This window comes from Macrosteles quadrilineatus, unplaced genomic scaffold (genome assembly GCF_028750875.1).
Source record: "Macrosteles quadrilineatus isolate MER2022 unplaced genomic scaffold, UCM_ALF_1.0 Scaffold_3__2_contigs__length_128488019, whole genome shotgun sequence".
Taxonomy (NCBI): domain Eukaryota; kingdom Metazoa; phylum Arthropoda; class Insecta; order Hemiptera; family Cicadellidae; genus Macrosteles; species Macrosteles quadrilineatus.
Window position 1 is genome coordinate 123,363,254 of NW_026542596.1, and position 23,584 is coordinate 123,386,837.

At 34.6% G+C, this 23,584-nt stretch overlaps 2 protein-coding genes across 2 annotated transcripts in view; both read left to right on the forward strand.

Annotated features, from left to right (window-relative positions):
* The first annotated feature begins 258 nt into the window (after positions 1-258).
* Positions 259-5,176, forward strand: LOC128989770 (uncharacterized). The gene is made up of 2 exons (XM_054411811.1): positions 259-296; positions 2,295-5,176. The coding sequence occupies exon 2, from the start codon at positions 2,299-2,301 to the stop codon at positions 3,514-3,516; it is 1,218 nt and encodes a 405-aa protein (XP_054267786.1). The 5' UTR covers positions 259-296; positions 2,295-2,298; the 3' UTR covers positions 3,517-5,176.
* A 3,800-nt stretch (positions 5,177-8,976) lies between these two features.
* The window catches only part of LOC128989523 (pericentriolar material 1 protein-like), an 83,064-nt gene continuing 68,456 nt past the window's right edge, over positions 8,977-23,584 (forward strand). The window contains exons 1-6 of the mRNA XM_054411420.1: positions 8,977-9,202; positions 16,348-16,523; positions 18,462-18,564; positions 19,217-19,296; positions 20,515-20,670; positions 21,854-21,967. Of these exons, the coding sequence (XP_054267395.1) occupies positions 16,371-16,523; positions 18,462-18,564; positions 19,217-19,296; positions 20,515-20,670; positions 21,854-21,967 (606 nt within the window). The 5' untranslated portion in view covers positions 8,977-9,202; positions 16,348-16,370. The remainder of the gene's footprint in view (positions 9,203-16,347; positions 16,524-18,461; positions 18,565-19,216; positions 19,297-20,514; positions 20,671-21,853; positions 21,968-23,584) is intronic.

Sequence of the window (23,584 nt, forward strand, 5' to 3'; positions counted from 1 at the left end):
AAGCTAACTCTTAACAACTGCTGAACACAGCTAATACGTATGGTAAATACCAAGAAACTAACCTCTAGAACTATAATTCTGGCAAAATTATTAATTGTTGGAGAGTAAAACGCCTGTCATACACAATAGTTTTGACCTAGTGGAACAAATTGAGACTTCCACGTCCTTATCCTTGCCCTCTTTGACTCAACAAAGTGATGTCACTTAAGTATCATTATAGTTCACAAGGCCCGAATACAGTGATAGTCACTTCAGAGTCTGCAATAGTCTGCAGACAGCGTACAAGATTGTGTCGTGTAAGTATTTTACTTCTTATTTGGTCTTTGAAAACTATAATTACGTATTTTGATTTTTAAGTAACAATAAGCGCTAGAAAAACTACAACCATTTATATTAGAAATAGTTATTATGGACGTCAGCTACTATTGTTCAATTAAGTTTGTCCTAATTAGTTACAAAAACAATATATTGTTAACTTTAATGAACGAAGAAACTATTTATTCGTAGCTCAGGTTATATTAAAATTGAAAACTACAAACATTTTCGTGTAAAATACCTCTCTTCGGCTTGTTTTAACAACAAACAAGGAGTTCCAAGAAAGCGAGCTATTTTTCTCAAATGAATTATGAATTGACGAGTCTATAAAAATGTAGGAATTAAATTAAAGTTTAATAAGTAAAATTATTATAAATAGATTTGAAAATTCCAAAAAGAGACGGATTTGTGTAATACAAATTTAAGTCGTGATTATGACAGATCAGAAATACATAAAATGAAAGTGTATCCATACACATCAACTTGTACTCACACATCAAGATGACTTGTATACACATCAAGATGTACTCTGATGTGAAAATTGCTTTGTAGTTGGTAAAAGATCTTTTTTTTACAATTAAAAATTACTGGGTGGTTAGCTTACACATACAATTGCTGATTGTATTTTAATTGTAGTGTAAAAATAAACTGCAGTGTAAGGTGTTGTAAGAAAAATTATTTTTTATATAGAAAATTTATTTGTTTGTGAACCTGGAACTTATTTCAGCTATATAGTTTTAGTATCACGAGAACGAGGGGGCCGTCAACTAATTTCGTATTTGATAAGTAAAAAATACTCTTTTACTTTAGGTACCTCAGAGTAGGCGCTTTGTAGCCGAAAAGATTTAAGTTCAAGAAAAAGATCATAAAAAATAAATATAAATGATTTTTTGTTTGGGACAACGTAATTTACAATATTTGAAGTAGGCTTATGTCGATTGTATTAGTGATTTACCTACCCCAATCAGTTAACGATCAATTATCAATAAAAGTAGTCTATTAAAATCCTTCGAAAAGTCACAAGTCAGCAATACAAAATTCAATTTCACAAACTATTTATTTTTCCTACCACTGCATGTAAATTATCACTGCCACACCTGTAAACAGTGCGCATAATAGCTCATTTTCGCTTCATTCCCGCTTATTAAGCTAATTTCACTGTTGGCAATTATATAACACTAACATCCTGTAAGCAAATAACATATTAACCTAAAAAATCAAATACATATAGCCTAAATGACATTTGAAATATAACTAAAAAAGTGAAACTGTGTGAACTTTAATTATAGGAGTAGATAACATCTTAATTCTTGTGTGTAGTACGAGCAAAAATAGTCATTGCCGCTCTCGAAATTAATGGCCGCAATGACGTACTTTGCGCTCTCAATACACAAACAGCTAATTCATATTTACAATCTGACTGTATTAAATTGTCAATTATCAAAGTCAAATAAAAGAATAGTAAATTTCAGTACAACATTTCAATAACTGTTTATTTACTCATCATTTAACAATATTAAACATGTGATAATTAATCTTCACAAATAAATCATACAGCAGAAATATAAAGATTAATCAATGGTCATACATATATATGAAAATAGTCACTAACAGACTGGTTATAAAGTCAAGATAATTAATGTGAAAGTATACACAATTTGCAGACTATGTGAATTTCCATATATCTGGTTATAGTTTCATTAAAATATGTCCTTATAATTGTCCAGTTTATTTCCGATTGTAAGAAGTCTGCCATTAAATTAAACCCACGAGGATAAAAACTACCAGACCAATCATGGACCTGAGCATCCATAAGACCTAATGTGATAGGCCTTTCCTATAGTAAAAATTCTCTTGTGAGCCAAATCCATGTAAAAAGTTCCTTTTCAAATTTTATAACATATTAGTTTAAAACGGGCGTTTCTTAATGTTTTCCTCTTTATATAATTGAAACTGATTGAATTTATCATTTGTTGCAGCACAATGGACAACACAATTCCAAGCTGGCTGAATGAAAGTTTCCTGGTCTCAGCTCTCCAAGGTGACTCTCATGAACACTGTGTAACTGTGACAGACTTCTCAGCCAGTCCTGCAGTAGCTGCTGGTAATAACTATACCAGTCATCTGTACAGGGTAGTTGTAGAGTACAAGGTTGGGCATGCAGACAAGACAGAGAAAAAATCACTAATTGTGAAGATGCCAATTCAGAAAGGTGTAATGCACGAAATGTCACAGGAGACTGATTTCTTTTCGAAAGAACCCAAAATGTACAATGTTCTTTTACCTAAAATGAAGAAAATCAGCGGAATAAAATTTGGGCCTAAGTCTTTCCACTGCCCTGTTGAAAAAGGAATGGTCATTGAGGATTTGAAACCAGAAGGCTATCTATTGCAAGATAAATTTAAACAGCTGGATTTTGAGCACTGCAAGCTCGTAATGGAGAAACTAGGAAAATTCCACGCCACCACTGTAGTTTGCCACAATGATGATTCACAATTCATTGAAACCATTGGAAAAGAAGCGTTTTACAAAAATGACGGAGTTATGGCGGAGTTTAAGATTTGGATGTCTTCTTCGATGCAGATCTTTATAAATACTTTGCAAGAAATAAAAGTGGATCCTGCCCATATTGATCTGATAACAGCAAAAATCGATCAGCTCTGGGATTCTACTGCTGCTATTTGCCAACCTCATACTAACTCCCTCAATGTCCTCAACCATGGAGACTGTTGGTCCAACAACATGTTGTTCAAATACAACGATGTTGGTAAAGTCATTGACGTGATGTTCATCGACTTTCAGTTATTGAGGTATTCGTCCCCTATCACTGACATTCTTTACTTTGTATATACTAGTGCTAATGAAGAAGTACGTGAAAACAAACTACAAGATCTTTACGATATATATCTTCAAACTCTAAACGAAATGTTGGAAAATCTTGGATGTAAGGATAGGATGACAAGAGAAGAGTTCAGTGAGAAGCTTAGATCAGCTTCTGACTTTGTTCTTGTAGTTATAGGGACCATCCTCCCGTTTACCAAATGTGAAGCGGAAAATGCACTAGATATGGAAAGTTTTGACAAAGACGACGTCATGCATAGTAATGAAGATGAACGGATTCTCAGAATATACAGATCTGAACAGTTTAGAGCTATGTTACCTGCATTAGTGAGGCAATATAGTTCTTTTGTGTCTTCCTAGGGGTAAGCTCATTGAATTTTTGGCTGTGACCATTTATTACCTATTCATTAATGAAATAATGAATAGGGAATGGTCATCTGTTTGTTCCAGCTGTTAAAGTATGGGCTCTGACACTTCCCAGATATGTAAATCTGTCCACCTCTTCGATTTCTTCATCTGACATTCTGAATCTGTTGTTATTCGCTACATTTATCCTCATTGATTTTGTTTTCTTTACATTTATTTTTAAGCCTGTAGATTGTTCACTTTCCAAATACTGCAACTTTGCTGTCATGTCGTCAAATCTATGGGACAGGAAACAAATATCATCAGCAAAGGCCAGTTCTTCAAGCCTCTGTTGTAGTCCCCAGGATATGCCTCTAGCTCCTTTCTCTGATATTATTTGCAAAACCTGGTTTAGAACTATCACAAAAAGTGTTGGGGACAGAACACAGCCTTGCCTAACTCCTAGCTTTACCTCCAAAGGATCACTTAGTTTACCATTATGAATTACTCTACAATGGTAATTTGTGAACATCTCCTTTATAAGAACTATTATTTTATTAGGGATCCCAAATTGCCCAAGTGCTTTCCAAATACTCTCTCTTTTTGGAACTCATTACTTTGCTCGATTATTATCCTCATCGTATTTATTTGGTCTGTGAATGAGCGGTTCCTTCTGAACCCAGCTTGTTCCCTTCTCAACTTCCTATCAACAACCTCTTTGATTCTGTTCAAAATAATTCTTGCGAATATTTTTCCAGGAATTGAAAGCAGAGTAATACCTCTCCAGTTCTCACATTTGGTTGTGTCTCCCTTCTTCGGCAGTTTACATAATAATCCTGTTTTCCAGTCTTTTGGCATTGTCTCTTCGTTCCAAATTTTATGAAATAAAGGCTTTAAAATTTTTGCTGCCACCTCTGGATTAGCTTTCATAACCTCCGGAGTAATGTTATCACTTCCAGGGGCTTTCCAATTCTTTGTTTCCTTCAGTGAGTTCTTTAACTTTCTAACAAATAGGCTACCAGCTAGCCGTCATGTATTAGATTGCAGGTTTACCATTGGCTCTGCACTCACAGTTTACACAGTAGCTAATGATTCTGTATAGTCACTTTGTAATATGGTAATTTTCTACTAGAGAAAGATTCGATGGTGAAGGTAGCACAACATCCTACTGCACTCAAAGAACGCTCTTTACAATAAGACAAACCGAACATGGTGTTTTTGTAATGTGTTTTATTATACGAGGGTGGTTTTTAAGTAAGGACCGGTTTGCGTACAAATCCGTAGTTCACTTGTTTGCCGCAATAAGGCTCATCACCATTTACTGGCATCATTTGTAAACAAATTTCAGCTCTGTAGCTGTCATGTACGCTTCGCTGTGTGTTAAAAATATTTAAACAATCAAATCTCCCGCCGCGTTCGAGGTAAAGGTCAAGTGATACGTTTTTACGATATAATAAGCGTACTCCAAGCTCCAAGATATGTTGTTATGTTTACAGTTATGAAATTTGTGGCCTGATTAACAATAATGTGAGTTTGCTTTTCAAACAAGAGGTAATACAAGTTTACTATTATTTTATATATACTTACAGGGATTTTAGTCGCGTGTAAATAGGCCTGACAAAAATGTAAGAGTTATGGTAAAGCTTTATGTGAAATATATGTAAACTAAACTGTTTTTTCTTCACTACAACAGTACCTACCCAATTCAACTAAATAAACAATGTTTATATAAGTGGGTATTATATTTTTTTTAAATCATAAAGGTACAGAGTATTTTTTATCGTCCTTATACTTAACCGAATCTGAAGAAAGATTTTTTCCATCAAATACAAAAAGCTGATCAATTTGTAACGTGAGACTGAAGTTATTTTCTTTTTTTTGTTAGTGCAAATCCTACTCATAAAAAAATATATAGCAGCTGATATGAAGTTTGTCAATGGAATTACGAAGTTGAAAGAGAAAGAGTACTTTATAACTGTACCTTGTTTAAGTGAAGCCATTAGTTTGAACCAAGAATCAAGAAGTTTTTTCCATGTCAATTAAAATTTCAAAATTATATTTTACAAAAACAGTTAGGGTCGTTGTGTATTACTGTAATTACGTCATTAAGCGTTGTTACTTACATTTAATAACGCTACAAGGGTCTGCTGATTAGTGATTAGTGATGATTCTAGCCCAGCCACAACTCCAAGAGCCTTCCTTCTGCCATGAACAACTGTGACGTTTGACGGGTGATGAACTTCCTCCATGAGTGTTAGTATTGATAATATACATCTAGAAAATGGTGTTACCATGGATTTCATCTATCCATCGCTTGTTGTTTTGCTCAATTTAAATCATCACAACACAAATAGAACCATGTATTTGTGAACTAACAAGTACTACTTGCCCTCCGCTATACACAGCTAAAGCAAACAACAACAGCACACACTGCCCACACTGGCAAATTACCCCTGGTTTTAGTTGTTTAATTGCTAAATGCTCAATTAACGGTATTTTAGTTGACTGTACAAGTCTATCTACGTCCATCTACAGTAACTAACTGCTGTCAGGCCGCGGCCTTCGAAGTGGCAACGTCGCAAGTAGGGTTGTAACAGCTGTTTTGTTTGGATGCAGCTAAATGGTATTTGTGTATTTACGAAAGCTTGGTTAATGGACTATGAAAATATTGACTCCGCTTTAAATGTACAAATCATATTGTTTTGTTTTTAAATTCTGTATGTTTTATTTTCAACATTTCAATAAATTTATGTTCATACATTTAAATTAAAATCAATAAAGTACGAATTAATGAGCTGATGTCACCTGTCTGCCATGTTATCTAATGGGACGTCTGACTGACACTAAACAACCCTGCTTGCGACGTTGCCAAATCTACCAGTAGTTAAAGGTGGCCTCTGCTGTATCCGTAGTCGATGGAGGAGGGAGTCATATGATTGATTGAATGATATTTATGATATTTATACTAAAGCCTCTGCGGTGGGGCACACGGAAGATTTCTCAGGTGCCGTTTGACGTCACTAACTGCTGACGTCACTAACTGCCGCGTCTGAAGAAACAGGCAATTTTATGAAATTAATTATTATTATTTATTATTATTATTAAATTATTATTATTAAATTAAACCGTCATAACCTAACCAAACTAACCAAACGTGCTGATAATGGAAAAATCGAATGAAGGTTTACTAATCTAAAAAATAGTTTTGTTCATAAAATGAAATTATAAATGCCTAAAATTCAATTTTATAATTTTTAATTATAAAATTAAACTGTCATAACCTAACCAAACCAACCAAACTTGCTGATATGAAAAAATTGTTGACAAAAAGTTAACGCTACCAGCGGGATTCTAACTCGGTACGTTCGGATTATTAGCCCGCCACGCTATCCACTACACCACAGAGGCCGATGGCACAATCCGTATCGTTGCGGTATTGGTGTTCCCTCAAAGTGACATCAGCAGTTAGTGACGTCAAACGGCACCTGAGAAATCTTCCGTGTGCCGTTTTGAAGCCTCTGACTCAGCTAGTAAATCTTTGTCTTAAGTGTGGGGTTTTTTCCTGATTCCCTAAAGGTAGCAAAAACCATACCTATCTTTAAGAAGGGAGACCCATCGCTGTTATCAAACTTTCGTCCTATTTCCATACTCCCAGTCTTCTCTAAGGTACTGGAGACGGTCATAAAAAGACAACTCATGGCCTATCTTGAGACAAACAGCATTCTTTCGAGTGCACAGCGTGGATTTAGAGGGGGTAGATCTACAACCACCGCACTGTTGAGTCTTGTTGACACAATTACTGACGCCTTTGAACACAAATGAGTCAATCCTCCTTCGACTTTGCGATCTGAGCAAGGCGTTTGATGTGGTGTCCCATAAGCTACTGATAGGCAAACTAGCAAAGTGGTGGGCGGAACTGTGCTGAAGTCCCTGTCCTGTTATTTGGCAAATCGCAGGCAAGTTGTTGCGATAAATGGGGCCTTCTCCTGCGTTAGGAGTATCTCACATGGAGTGCCACAGGGCTCGGTGCTCGGCCCTCTCCTTTTTAGTGTGGTGGTGAACGACTTGAGGCTTAATGGCTCCACCCACCTTTTCGCTGACGACACCACCCTGATATCTAGAGGAAGCGGACATTGAGCAACTGCATATTGAAGCTGACCATCTTTTGGAGCTGGCCAAGAACTGGTTTACAGCAAACCGCCTGAAATTAAATGCAGCCAAAACTCAGTCCTTGCTCTGCACACTGAAGCCACTAACAGAAAGAGATGAGTCGGTTAAACTTCTAGGTTGGTTTCTGGTTGGATCCCAAACTAAGCTGGAGCTCACATATTGATAGGGTATGCGCACTGCTGTCTAGGGTTATTTGCCTCCTAAGGAAACTTCGGAACATCATCCCGAAGAAATTCTTGATAACTGTGTACCATGCTCTGTTTCATAGCCATCTTATGTACGGCTTGGTACTTTGGGATAATTCACCAGCAGCATAGGACATAATATTATTGCTTCAGAAAAAAACTGTAAGAATCATAATATGTCAACTAACTACAACGAACATTGTAAGCCCCTTTTAAAGACCTGGGCATTCTTACAGTCTTCAGTCAATACGTATTGAACATCTTAATACTACTGAAAGAGAATGTCCATCTGTTTGACCGAAGAGAAGCTCATCACCGCTATGACACCCGGCAAGCACTACACCTTGACATGCCGCGATATCGTCTCACCCGCACCCTCAAAAGCTATCCCCGCTATGCCATAAGGCTTTTTAATACCTTGCCGGATTAAGGTGCGAGATATGAACACCACCTCTTTCAAAGCGGCCATCAGAAAATAGCTTGGTAGATAGGCCACTATAAATACTCGCTGGAGGAGCTGAGTGAAGAGCCCCTAAAAGTTATATAAGCCCATCCTTAAAAATGGGGAACACGTTTTATTTACTGCCACAGCCTGATTAAGTTTGATTAAGTTTATATGTATGTAAATTGTAAATAGTAGTGTTATTTTAAATGTATATATAATAACGCAGTCTATCCGACATTGTCGGTCAACGACGCAGCACACAAGTATCAAGTAAGTAAGTATTGATTATGGAAAAGAAATCTATTACAACACCGTGGGGATTGGCAATAAAAAGGTATAGAATAACTATTTATAATGTGATTCGATAAATAATATAATCGATTATACATTTATACTTTATTTATTTATTTTTAAATCTATTATTTACCCATGATACGCTAATTTTATTTGGTTAGTGCATAATTTACTTACATTTACTTTGTATAGTGGAAAGTTTAATAATCAATGACACCGTGTACATTGTTTAAATTTTTTTCTATGGTTCTAAAAGGTAGAAAACTACTGTTGGACTGTGCCTTCTGTCTTCTGTCTGACACATCAACGAAAAAAAGTTTATAGATTCAGATTGAAGATTGACATAGTGTCAGTGTAGTGAGTGACGCAAAACAAGTGAAAAATAAATAAACATTCTTCGTATCTTTAATAGTCTCGGTCGCCAGGAAAGGGACATTTTGCAATTAACTTATATATTGTATCTAGTTTTTTAGCAATTTAAATTATTACTTTTGATTTTCATATTTAAAGTGGAACTAACAGACTGTCATCCTGATTAATAGTTTATATCGATGTGAAAAATGCAAGTGTCATATGGTGCTTGGGCCTAGTCCATTGATTCAAGTTGGTATGTCTTTTGATATCTAAGTTTACTGTAACATTGCAGTTAGCCCTTTTAATTTATCTACCTACCTACAAATTATTGTTCTGAAAAGTAAAAGATTTATATTAGGCCTAGGCCTACTTTGTGGGCTAAGATCCTGTCGTAGCATTGTGTTCTTTTCAATGCTGGGTAGGCCTATTGCTCACGAATCATAGAGGTCCTATTTGTTTACCTTAGGGGCTTCTAACAAAAAAAAAAAATGTTTTTTTCTCATTATTTGGCCTATATTGAACACTTTTTACGTTTGGCACTTTTAGGGCAGACGCCTATTTCACACTGAAAATCGTGTTTGAAAATCGCAAAAAATGCTAAACATCGGCAACTTTTAAATTTTGAATAGCAAACCTAACCTAGCCTTGGGTCTTTTCAACCCTCAATTTCAAACTGAACCTTAGGAAGATCTTAAGTTAGTTTGTAACATCAGCTAGGCATATTTGACGTTTTAAGATCGATTCACAAACATCAGTTAAGTTACGGCGACTGCACTTTACTTTAGGTCCTACTTACACTCATTCGAATGAAAATTTTTATTATTCGATTGTTTCATTCGATATATCGTTTGGTTAGTTAGGTTAGGTTAACCTAACCTAAGTTATAACTTATTGAATAACTTAATCGATATATCGATCGATATTTTCATTCGAATGAGTGTAGGACCTAAAGTAAAGTGCAGCCGTTACGGCACGTCACAAGTCAGTAAAATCAGTCACATCACATTCAAAAAATTATTCTTAATTGGTTTTTCTATTGGGCTATCTACACCCATTCGAAGCAGGTCCGTCAGTCGCTCTGTCGGCGTCTTTCAGTCAATTTCAGATTTCTTCCCACCGATATTGTTCAGATTGTTCCGACTTCTGACAGATGTATAATGTAAGTAGGCCTATGTGTTTGAGGTAAAAGAAAATGTTTTTTTATTTTAATTAGGCCTAATATGATTGAGTTTATAAAGCAAGTTACTGTTTGTAACAATCAACAAGTAGGTAGACAATGAAAATTTGAAAGAACTTAAGCCTATGGTGTTTTAACTTAATTATAAATTCTTGACGGTAACATCACCTTGATGGTTGATTTACACTTAATAGCCTAGGCCTATATCAGTTCCGGCACTTCACAGTCTAAGAAAATTAGGTACTTTGGTATTATCCAGGGGCCACCCTTATACAGCACACTGCGGCGGTTATGTTAGGATGGGTTAACATAAATATGTTTGTAGGACTTTCCTCGTTTCGTTCTGAATCAAACGATTCCAGATGAGTCATCCTTTCGCATGCCAAAACCCCTCCAAGTACATCAAGGTCAGGTTGTTGACGGAAGCACACACATCACCTGTCACCCGCCTGTAACTGGGGTATTTGGCGGGTGAAAGTATGACTCATCTGGTATCGTTCGATTCATAACAAAACGAGGAATGTCCCACAAACATGTTTAACCCAACCTAACATAACCGCCACAGCGCTGTATATCCACTTGGTGGATTATAGTGGGCGTCGCCGCTCAACTTAATCCTCGCCAACATCGCTGCCTTCTGGGAGCCAAAATTCAAACGCCGCTAATCGTAATCATGCTAAATTTGGACAGTAAGTCAATTAAAGTATGTTCTTTCTAATTATGTAGTTATTTTTGGCCTCCGGTAAAAAAAATCCCTCAAAAATAAGTGGCCGGATAATACCAAGGTACCGAAAAAAATGGATTTTCTGTTGCACTATCTACACTCATCCAGGGCAGGTCTGTCAGTCAATTTCAGATTTAGCCTATTTCCACCGATTTTTGGACTGTTTGGACGCCTGACGAACGTGTTTTGAGGTTTAGAAAATAGGTATTGTTTTTGTTATTTAAGTAAAATGATTGTATAAGTTACAATTTAAGTACCTGCCTACTTTTAGCGAATTTCCCTTTAGGGAAGTAGCTATTACGGTACTGTAGGTGGCACGGTAAGACCTGGACCCGGAACCGATTTACTTTTTCATTTTGATGTCCCCAGAGGCCAAAAACACCATTCGTTCAAATTTTTATGTATGTATATATAGATTTATATATATATATATATATATATATAGGTATATATAGGTATATATATATATAGGTTTATATTTTTATATATAATATATATATATATACGTCTGTGAACGCGATAACTTGAGTAATTTTTGTCCAATTTTGATGAAATTTGGTTTAAGTGTGTAAGGCGGGATAAACTTAAATGAGTTCGCGAACCAGCATGATCGGACCATGGGAATGGGGTTTTACGGGGGGTTTTATGGGGTAAAAAATGGTTTTTCTCATTTTTGACCCTCAAAACACAACATTTTCCAATTTCACTCTAGACCTTTTTAAAAAACTTAAAAAAACAAATAATTTAGTATATCAAAGTGTTTTTGTACGGTTATTGGTAACGGAGAAAGTTAAAAAAACTAAATTTAAAATTCCCATGTTATTCTTATGGAGAATATTGTAAAACTAGGCAAAACCCGTCGAAATCGACGGTTACTTTCAAGGCTTACGCTAATTCATCTAACTGCGATATTTTGAGCATTTAGCATTGATCAATAAGTGTAAAAACAATAATGATATTAATTGCGTTAGTTACCAAATATGGTTGATCATTCAATGAATAAAATATTTCCCATACTGTACGTTATCGGTGTTGTTATTATGCTATCTGGTATCTCTTCCTTTGGAAGAACCTTTAAATAGTATTAAAATCGTATTGGTGGATCTTTTGTAGTTAAACACTTCCGTGATTTCATCAGTGTAATGCAGATTAATCTATGATTTTATTTGGAAAAAAATCTGTCTGTTGGGAAGACACGTTCTAACTTCAAAGGGGTATATCCGTTACAGTGTAAGTTTGATTTTCCTTCGTCACGTTGCGTCAGTTCATATCGTACATCTGTGCCAATTAATAACCCTCTAGCACAGTTTTGAGAAATTGGTTGTGGTTTTACTGTTAAAGCTGGAATTCCTTGACATGGGGGATGTCAGTTAGTTGTCTCAGCCTTATCAGTTACATAAAGTTATCAATATAATCTCTCTACGGAATGTTAGGTGTAGTGGAATATACTTGAATTAAAGTCAGCTTTTATTCTTGAACTGTTAGGGGCCTCCTCATTTATATGGTCGTGCAGCTTCATTGGCAACAAATAATGCGAATGACATAGTAAGAGCACAATAAAATTCTTCTGCAGATGAATTTTCTGTTGGATAAATATAAGCCGAATTATAAATGTCCCAATGCGAGTTTGAGCATTTTGTAACTATATTATATGGGTAAGTTACATAGATTTTTTAGGTTGCTGCTCAGTGCACTTTAAGGATATATATTTTAGAGTTAAATTAAATGGTTTTTGTTGCCGAGTAGCGCTAGTAAACATGCACAACCCTTTTCGTTAGTCTAATAACATTTAAAGGCTCTCTAAGAGTTCAAGTTCTTATTTGTATTCATATCTATATTATGTTTTCACTAAGCGTAATGAATACATCAAAGTAACCTCTCTGATAAGTCTGCAGTATATTGCAGTTTTCCAGCTTAATGACTTTCTAAATCGTGCACATATTTCTACATAAATATTGTAAAATGTTTATCCAGTTGCTGTAAACCACTATTAATTTAACAAAATATGGACACGGCTCAAATGGGCACCGTGCCCTTCTGCACTTGTATTATTTTGTATTGTATTACACAATCGAATATTTTTCTAATGATTGAAAGCATGTATGACAATAATCTCATGAACCTATGATGATCTGTCTAGAGTAATATGATAAAATATAGGGAAAATGTGTGAGAAAGGCAGACACCAACCCGTAAAATAGATATAAGATAGTTCAATAAGAAACAATTGTAGGAGTTATTTTGATAAAATGATTTTCCACTGATTTCGTAATGGAACACAAATGATATTACTGGATATTGCAACACAAATTATTCAGAGGAAAATCAATTTTAAAATCAGAAAATAACATTGCAAATACTTATTTTGGACAATTCAGTAACTCCCAATAAATGTGTATTGTTTAAAACACAATTTACAAATTAACAGCTGTTTTATTAAAAAGTATTATCCACATGACCAAAATGTAAACAAATCTGTGGAGGGATCTTTAAAGGCTTCTGGGGCAGAGCCCTAAGCGAATTTACTTCGTTTTTCTTTTGATAACTCACCTACAGACCAAGACCTTTCTTTGGACACCTCTACCAAGTTTCTACGCCCAGCTGTTCTCTCAAATTAGTGGACACAAAGTTTCCAATTAAATATTTAGATTCCCCCATGTTAATCTTATGGGAGAAAACCCAACATTGATGGAAGATTCTGCCCAAACTAATAAAGATATCAAAAAACTAAAAACACTTTGCAAAACTACAGATCAGGGCAATTTTTTTGACACTTTAATCATCAAAATCGGTCCAAAAATGAGGGAGGAGTTCTGTTCACAAAAATCGGCTTAGCGTATTATATATATAGATAGATGTTGTAGTTTGTTTGTTTATGGATATATTTTGATCAAACTTGGAAAATTTATTTATTTTATACTAAGCTATTAATATTTTACTAAAATATACACTTTATTAGTTTCCTTGTAGCAGCAAACCTAGTTAATCAATAAACCTTATGTTTTTTTTAAATAGATTTAATTAAAAATTAATTCAGAGAAATGGAAATTCGCTAAGTCGGCAGGTTTGCTGCGGCGGGGGTATTTGTAACTATCAACAAGATGGGCGATTAAAATTTGATAGAATTATGTGTTTTAACTATTCCTGTATTTTTTAAAAAATTTTTACTGTAACATCATTTAATAATTAAGTTAAAGTTAAAGTCACGGAAGATCTGGCTGAAACCAAATCACTGTCAATTTGACAGAGAAATTGCGGATGCACCTGAGACTGAAACTGTGACTGGTCTGTAACGGAACAGTGACTGGACTGATATGTCTGAATCAACCGTAAATGAAGTGTCGGAAGACTGACTGAAACCCACTGACAGATAACATAGTTGACTGAAAAATTGCGGATGCAACTGAGACTGAATTGTGACTGGACCGTGGCTGACTGATGTGTGTAAATCAACCTTTATCAGATGAAATGTCTTCGTAGTAAACTTAGGCTAATGTTAGGCTATTATTTATAAAGTTGGGCACTTAAGTTAGGCTATATGGGAGATTATGATAATTAGACCATACATTATGTAATTTGTAATTAGGCCTACTTACATTAATATTTGACCTAGCACAGTCTATTAACTTTAACCTAGGCCAGACATCAGACCTCAGAGCCTTTAAAACTTAATTTGTTACAGACTGAAGACTACAGTAGGTCATCACAGTTAAAATCTAAATTTGCCTTCATAGTAGGCCTACCGGTAGTTGTTCTTATTTTTGTGTAGCCTACCGAAAAGGGAATCCCTGTCCTCAATGCCAAAGCAGACTGAATTTTAATTATTTAGTAGGCTTATGCTTAATAACTTAGGGAAATTTAAATTGCAGATAAAATCTGCTTTTCCTCTTCATTACAGAAGGCCTATTACCTAGTCTAGGCTATATTAGTTTGTTATCACATACGGTATTCCGCTTTATGACACTAAATAACTTAAGGCCTGTTCACCCCGGCGTAGCCAGATGTCTGCAGACGCATTCGGTGTATTAATACGTCGCCAGTGCACTGTTCACACTGCAGCTACATCTGACGGCTACGTAGCCTGTGAGCTGGCTGTTTTTTGTTTATTTTATTATATTATTTTATATTTGTTAATTTATTGTTTATTTTTATTAGTATTTCATGAATTTCAGTTAAGATTGCCATGGTTCAATTGCAGCTTTTATAGTAGGCTACCCTTGAAAAGTCTGTTAATTAATGTGTTAATATTGACAAAAATATTTCACTCTAATTTTAGGCCGTATATAGTAGACTATAAGATTCGCGCTATATTATAATATAAAGAAAATATTACCAGAAAATATGCAATAATTTTGCTCATCCATAAGGATTACATAATAAAATAGTCTATGGAGTAAGTAAATTACCCCCGCCGCAGCAAACCTGCAGAATAAGCGAATTTCCATTTGATTTTCAATTAAATCTATTCAAATAACATTAGTTTTAACTAGTACCTAGGTTTGCTGCCTACAGGGTAATAAAGTGTGTTTTTTTTAATAAAATAATAATAGCTTGGTATAAAATAAATAGATTGGCCAAGTTTGATCCAAATATATGCATAAACAAGCAAACTACAACAGTTTACTTATTCTCCATAAGAATAACATGGGAATTTTTAATTTACAATTTTCTCCATAACCAATAACCATACAAAAACACTACAATATACTGAATTATTTGTTTTTTTTTTAAGCTCTTCAAAATGGTGTAGAGGAAAATTGGGAAATTTTATGTTTTGAGGGTCAAAAATGAGAAAAACCAATTTTTACCCCATAAATCCCCCCATAAAACCCCGTTCTCATGGTCCGATCATGCTGGTTCGCGAACTCGTTCGAATAAACGTAGGTTTACACGTTTGTACCAAATTTCATCGAAATCGGATCATTTTTGCTCGAGTTATTGTGCTAATGGACACACACACACACATACATATATATATAAATATATTTTTATTACAAATATATAAATATATATATATATATGAAAAATAGAAAAATAGGGCTACTATATATAAATAAAGATTAAACATTAATAAACTTAGTACCCAAGTAAAATTATTTATTAAAATATAAATAATAGAAGTATGACTTCAAAATAATGATTATATAATTCAAAATTAATAACACTTAATTATGTTATGATTTTAGGGATTGCCCGTTTTAACCGACCTTTTGAGTTATATGACCTAGGTCCGGTCCCAATAGGTTCGGTTAAGAGGGGGTCTACTGCATATCAAATCAGCCGCTGCTGATCTATCATAGACTTTCATTGTGTAAATTTGTGGTAGGCTATAAATGTTGTCTAAAGAAAGATAATGTTGATCCATGGTTAGCAACAGACTGTGGGTTGTTGCTATTAGGTTTTTAAGCAACCGTAATGAGACTTATCAACTATGCAATCGTTCTATTTTATATGTAGCTTAAATCTTTTTTAACTGTGCACGTTTTTCCTTTTACAGTTTTTAGCAAAGAGTAAATAAGGATGGCTCCTGGAATCGGAGGAAACGGTGGAGGCCCTCGCCAAACTGGAACTGTTCCTAAAACCAAATCCCACAACGAAGCATCACGAGAGTATAACGGAGCGACTCGTCGAGATTATCATCCCTTCAATCATGTCCACATGCCCAACAACCTGGTAAACCTATTAAATATATATACAAGAGATGGAATACCGACAAAGATTATCTGGCCATACTCTAACATATTTAGGCGTAGGCTATAGAAAAAAACTTTCATATTACACGATATGCCTACTGGAATTTTGGATCCATACAATACCAATACACATTTTGAGACTAAAATACCCCCGCCGCAGCAAACCATCAGTTTTTGGGAAATTCGCCAAGACAAAATTTAAGCCTAAATCAATTAATCATTTCATTAAAATAATTCATATTCTCTAAAATAAAATTGCAATTTTTACACCTGCGAATATTGGCTGTTTTTTCTACAATATAGAAAAGCTATGTCAGCAATTAGGTCAAGTTCAAACTAAACAACTAATTACCACTCTTATTGTGCAAGTGTGTGGATGTATACCCAGGTATTTATAACAATTTGGGTGGTAACCAGAGGAATTGTGGTGTATTTATTTTTAGAGACTTGGCCTCTTGCCAATGGGTGGCCATATTGTGAAATCTTTTGCCGCCTTGTGGTCCTCTGACAATCCCATGGCTAATCCGGTATGCTGACATTTTAGATTATATTTACTGTAGGTACTTTTACATTATCAGATTACACATAGTAGGTTACACTCTGCACATATTTAAAATACTTACGTAAAATGTGTAGCATATTAGTAATAGTTTTCAAAGGATCACATCAATCGGAATTGGGACTAACCTCATTGGCCAACTGATGACATATTTAAATCTTGTTCCAAACATATTCAAACTAATTCCAAGTTAATTTTATTCCACCCTGGGTTATCTATATAACTAGTTGTTGGTCCTATTTTTAAATGTAGACTTAAATTTTAATGATGTAGATTTAAATGTTTGAAATTTTAAAACAATGATTTCGCGTGTTGACCTATCGTAATCTGATATGTTTTATAAACTGTTTGGTTAATTATTATGGTATTTTCTTAATTTGTCTGTTTAAAGATGATCATTATATAACAATATAGGTTTAAACGATATTTAATACAATGTTATGAATTGACAGAATGCATGTAGGCCTAATGGCAGTCTTGTCAGAATTGACTGAGTTTATTATAGTGTCTTGAGTTGCTCAAAGGTTTATTTATTATCTGATCAGCCCATTGCTATGATTTTTATTTTGTTGTATACCCAAACATTCTACTATGATGATGAATTCAGTCATTTGCAAAATCTTGACAGTCATACATAATTTTAACTCTTATAAATTGGTATCTAATGCTAGATTATAAGTATTTTTTCATGCTGTACAAATTAAATTAACTGAACGATGAACGCTCACTTCTCTACTTTGGTTTTTAACCAAAATGAAAATAAACGTAAGTATCAAAACCAAATTAGGCAAAATAGTCGTTACATGACATGTTTTAACCTAGTCATTTTTCAAAAATGCAGTTTTCAAGTGATTAACCTAAAAAGTAGTGATGGTAGAATCCAGGAATTTCAAATCTCAAATCCATTTTTTTTTTTTTTATTAAACCTCGAATCTTTGAATCTCGAGTCCCAAAAATAATTACAAATGGGCTTATGGTGATTAAAAAAGCAAGAATGGAATAGGAACCATTTGACACAAATAACCACCACCACGACTATAACCTCTATGGTTAGTCAATGTCACAGTACTGTATATTACGACGTCAATAACCTCTATGGTTAGGGGCAATACTGTGTTCTTTTCTAAAAGAAAAAATATTTTCAATCTCGTTAATTGAATCTCGAATCCGAATAATTTCTTAGGATTCAGTGGATTCGAGATTCAGACTCGACACATCCCTACAAAAAAGAAAACCCTTTGAGAGCAGCTTTATTTATAAAACCATGCATATTACAAATTGTGTCAAACTACTTTGATGCAATCTTCTGAAATACTTTCTGTGTAACTTGTTGAGAGTGGTTAGCTTGGTTTGTTGTAGAGCTCGCTGGACTGGCAGCCGGTCAACGAGACGATTCCTCACCCTCGCAATCGCAAGGAATCCAACACTTCAGCCTCCAGGTTTTCTGAATCTTTTGACACAGGTGAATACACTTCTTATTTTTTTGTGTTACCTTCAAATTTAATGTGAGGCAGTAGGCTACAGTACATTCTTAAAAACTCATTCCCAGGATAACCCAACTTAAAGAATAGCAACCTAATCGCCCAAAAATCTAATCGCTTTGGGTGCCTTGCCGTAGCAAAATTCTAGAGATGAGCTAATGGTTTTTGTTTGTTTCCAAATTTTTTATCTGACCTTTTTTGCTCATTTGAGTTTGCTTTATTGATTATTAATATCTACTGAATGCTCAACACTATAATAGCCTATGGTTCACAATATCCATGTCCATGGCAATATTGTGAAAAAATATTAAAAATGAATGTTGTCTGTTGTACTATTCTATTCTTGAATACTACTACTCTACTTTGGCAACTAAAAAGTCTACCCTAAACTTTGGCGGGTTTCGTTTAATTGATTTTTGTTGCCTATAGGCTAATAAAGTCTATATAGCCTACAGAGTCACTAGAAATTGCTGGAATGATTGTAAACCATTTTACTGGCTGCTACATAGAGCGAATTTAAAAAAACCACACCCAGTGATTCAAATACAGTGCACAAGTCTTATGAAAGACATATTTCTGTGCCCATATCACTTGATGCTTGATAATGATCCTTATACTTATGTTTGTTTTCAGAAGAAAATGGCGTAACACAAGACAACTTGTGGTTCAATACCGGCCAACGCCACTCTGTGTACAACAGCGACGATGATGAGGTGAGGGCGGTTTGTAATGAAACATTCAAATAATAAGAAAGACAGGAGATATTCAGCAGTTTTACGCTTGTATTTTATAATTAGCACTCATTTTTTATTAGGGCATCTGGTTATGTACCACAACCAACCTATGATGGATATTTTAATATCCTATTTTTTTTCAATATTGTAATTCCTACACAAATAGTAAAGAGTTCAAGAACATTATAGCACAGTCTAGAATAATTCTGGCTAGGTTTGTTTGAAGAGAACATTTGAATGTAAATGACAATTATTCCCAAGTATAGTTCTATTGCTGTGTAGCAATTAAAACAATTGTTCAAACATTTGGCTCAACTAGTACACATTAATTACTTGCCAGAGTTAATCACCTTTTGTTAGAGAGAACAGCCATAACGGGGTAACAACTTTTTTACTAGTCACTTGACGTGTTTTGGCATTGGTTCTAAAGTAATTACAGGGATTGTTGATTTTGTCTAATTTTTTTTGTTCTATTAGGCTACAAATCGTGTTTTTTTGTAACTTCTACTTGCAGTAACTAGTTAGTCCTTCTTAAATTTTTGATTTGTTTCAATTTTGTTGTTTAATCTGTAAACCTGTTGAAAAGTTTAAATTTTTGTACCTACTATAGTATTCTTGTCTTATAGCAGTAATAAAACTAGGAATTTTGAATCTCAAATCCACGTATAATCCAAACAACAGGTAGATCTCGGTTGAAGCAGATTCTGATGATGGCATCGTAATGTCAAAACAACCATAACAAAAGTTACAACTTTTGAGCTGATTGACGAAGGTAAAGTCTACTGCTTGTGTTACATTACAGCTCAGGGCTGGCAAAATCATCAAAACTAATTTAACTCAAAAACTTGTAACTGATTTTAAAATGTTTTATGACAAAATCAAAGCAAAATTTTGTTGTGTTATCACCCACGGCCGTGTAAAAATATGGGAGTGTTATCTTGAAATTAGGGTTACATTGTTATCATTTCCAACATGTACAAAAATGTTGTAGAATTTCAGTCCCAAAAATTAAACAAACAAAAATTTTAATGAAGTCTAGAATAAGTTTAAGACTTTCGGTTGCCAGCTGTTGGGCAAAGGGTCACTAAAACTGTTAGGGCATTTACATCCGTATTCAATGGTAGTTGGAGTTACAACTGAACTGACATACAAAATGTTCTTCCGCAACCGATTGAGAACAATGTTGTATTGATATAGGTATCTCAAGCGAGCTGGGCCGAGAACGGCTACAAGAGCAACAACCTAGGACAGTCAGACAAGGCGCAGCAGGTGGCGTCTCGGCTGCATCAGATCAGAGACTATGTCAACCAGACAGTCAGCATGATGGACGGGCTGCGAGCTACCGGCGGACAGGTACCTCAATAAAGACTATAACTTGAGCATGTGAAAAATATGGTACCAGCGATAGCAGCTTAGAGGTCTATTAAAAAATGAATGGACGTTTTGTCGGATTTGCTTCATTGAATAGGGCTGTTGCCCCATATTTGTGTCATATTGTTTGTAGGCTACCTTCAGTATTCTATTTAGATGTTGGCACTAGCACTATTATACAATAGTATTTCATGTCATTTAAACTTTTACACTGCGGAGATTTTGTAATTGAAAATCCCCAGTTGTAAAGTATGTGGTGTAATAAAGGTTTTGTTTGTAGAAAAGTTACTGACCAATTGAAATTTTTTGCTAGATTTCTAACGTGAACAGAAGTAATGATATTAGTTGGGGTGAAATCTTAGGAAATGTTTATTGATTTTAAAAATTGCTGAATCAATGTTCTTGATGAGGCTAACAGTGGTGCATTTTGTGGCAAATATTTTGTCGGTGAAAAATCTTTGGGTGAAAGATGATGGGGCTAGGCCCCCACCACTGGAGCACGTGGTCAAAATGGCTGATATTTTCCCAATAGAACTCTTCTATAAAGTCTTGTGATTTTTTTTTACTTTGTCCCAGCAAGTGCATGATCAATTTGGTAACTGTAAAATTTCACAACCAGTCTGGGGAGAAATGTTCTGAAGTAGTTGGAAAAATTGATATTATGTTTGATTTAAAAGGGCACTAATGTTTTTAAAATGTTTTCAATTTTATACTATCTGGCTAAAAAACAAGGTTGGAAATGTCTTTTGAAGATGCTTGAGAATGCTTTGAGATGCACAGTGAATGTATTCACTATGTTACAGATAAGAGACACACACATAGGCCTACACATAATCAAAAATAAATTATTGCGGTTTATTTTTGTAAACTTTTTAATAATTCAAAATTTCTTTGTTGCAAAAACGTTTTTTTTTTTTCAAAAACTTGATATTAACAATAACATCTGCATTCTTGGCCAACAACTTAAAAAAAACAAATTAGATTTAGATAGGTAGCTATTTTTTATTAACTGAAAACAAAATTTGAATTTTATCAAAACAGTTTCTAACTTTTAGGCCTACCATGCTATAAATTTATCCATTTGTTACCACAAGAACCATATAGCCCCTGTTTGATGTTCTTAAATACTGTCAAAATTGTTAATGGAGGTAATTGATGATTGTAGCGCAATATGGCTCAGCACGAGAAATTATCCTCTATGCTGGAAGGCCTGCGAGACAGTGAGTTGAAACTTCAATCCCTGTACGAACGACTGCAACGCAACCCTGCACAACCCAAGGTGAAGTGCTTGCTAAACACTAATATTTCTTGATCAACCTTATCTTTTCCCACGGAATTTAAATACCAATAATCACTAAATACCTAGAAAGTAGGGATGAACGGGATTGTACTTTAACGGGGCAGGACATTAGGCTATTTGTATTTCCTTTGTGATTTTCAACACAGGAAGGGAATGGGACTTTTCTTCCTTTGCAAAAGGGTAACATTACCCTAGATAGTTTAAAGATATTGAGCAATTGCAAATTTCATTAAACCCGAAAAAAACTATTTTCAGTCTTTATTGCATGAGTTTGTCATCATGAATGCAATGCTTGATCTTGCAACTGTCGTTATTATCTACTGCTAATGTGAGGACAACATCATCTTCTCCCAAAGTAACAATTAAATCATCAACATCCCCTGTGATTGCCTCAAGACAGTTGGAACAGATATTTTTCTCCAACTTTCCAAGTATGTTGTGATCTGTCCATATCCACGTTATCATTAAGATAGGGCAATGAAAACAGTGCAGATATTTCACTCACCTTACTAGGTATTTTTAGCTGTTTCATGACTAAATGTTTGTGTTGATGCCAATATACTTCTATAAAATACACAAAAAATATAGTCATTAGCTCCTTTTTAAAGGGGTTCTAAAGATCCAGTCATAGCAATAATTAAAAACACATTTTCTCTCCAGATAATTTAAAAAGTTCATGTCAATGCTTTATTTGTTAATTTTCTTTGTTCCTTTATGAAGAATATAAATTGCTCGAAATATTTTTTTTTAGTTTCACACTTTTTGTCTATGCAGAATTGTGAGTTTTTAATCTAATGTGTTTGTTTTCACCAAAATCCTAACTATCTAACCTAAAAATTCAATTGAGATAGAACTATCCATTTTAACTTTGATGTAGAATACAGATATTCAGTCCTATGTCAGAAGTAAGTCAATCCAAGTCATTGCTATCATATCCATTAATTGATATTCCAAATGAAGTTTCTCTACTGCACTTAGCAAGGATTGTTTCTCTCTGTGCAGCACTTTGGTTTTGTATTGCATGCGTGCAGACCATATTTTTACCAGAATTACGGGGGGAAATACGGAAAATGGGGAAAATCAACAAATTTGCGCCGAACATTTGAAACATAAAAATATAACCAGATGTATACAATTTATATACAAAAGTTGTTATATAACTAAAGGTAACAATACATGTACTGTATTCAGAATAATGTCATATTGTACAAAGTTATAACTTTTTTATAACTTTACTAGCTGACCCGGCGAACTTCGTATCGCCTAAGTTATAGGTTTCCCCTAAGACAGACCGATGGAAAGAAAGTACCGTTACGTTTAATTTTCAAGATGATCTCGTTCGCATCGCTCAATCACGTCCTGGTTGAAGTTCGTTCGCTACGCTCACTCACCTTTGGGTTGGAGCTCGTTCGCTACGCTCACTCACCTTTTGGTTGCAAATTAGCTGTTGTCATAAATGTAAAAGAAATAATAGTGCTGCACCCTGTTGGTAATCCTTGTAACTTTAATGCTATTGAACATCATAGAACAGAACCAACTTGTTTAATTGAAACAGCTGTTAAGATTCATTAATTCCATTTCTCACAAGGTTAACAT

Coding starts and splice junctions, on each gene's coding strand:
- LOC128989770 (XM_054411811.1), top strand. CDS start 2,299: ATGGACAACACAATTCCAAGCTGGCTGAATGAAAGTTTCCTGGTCTCA.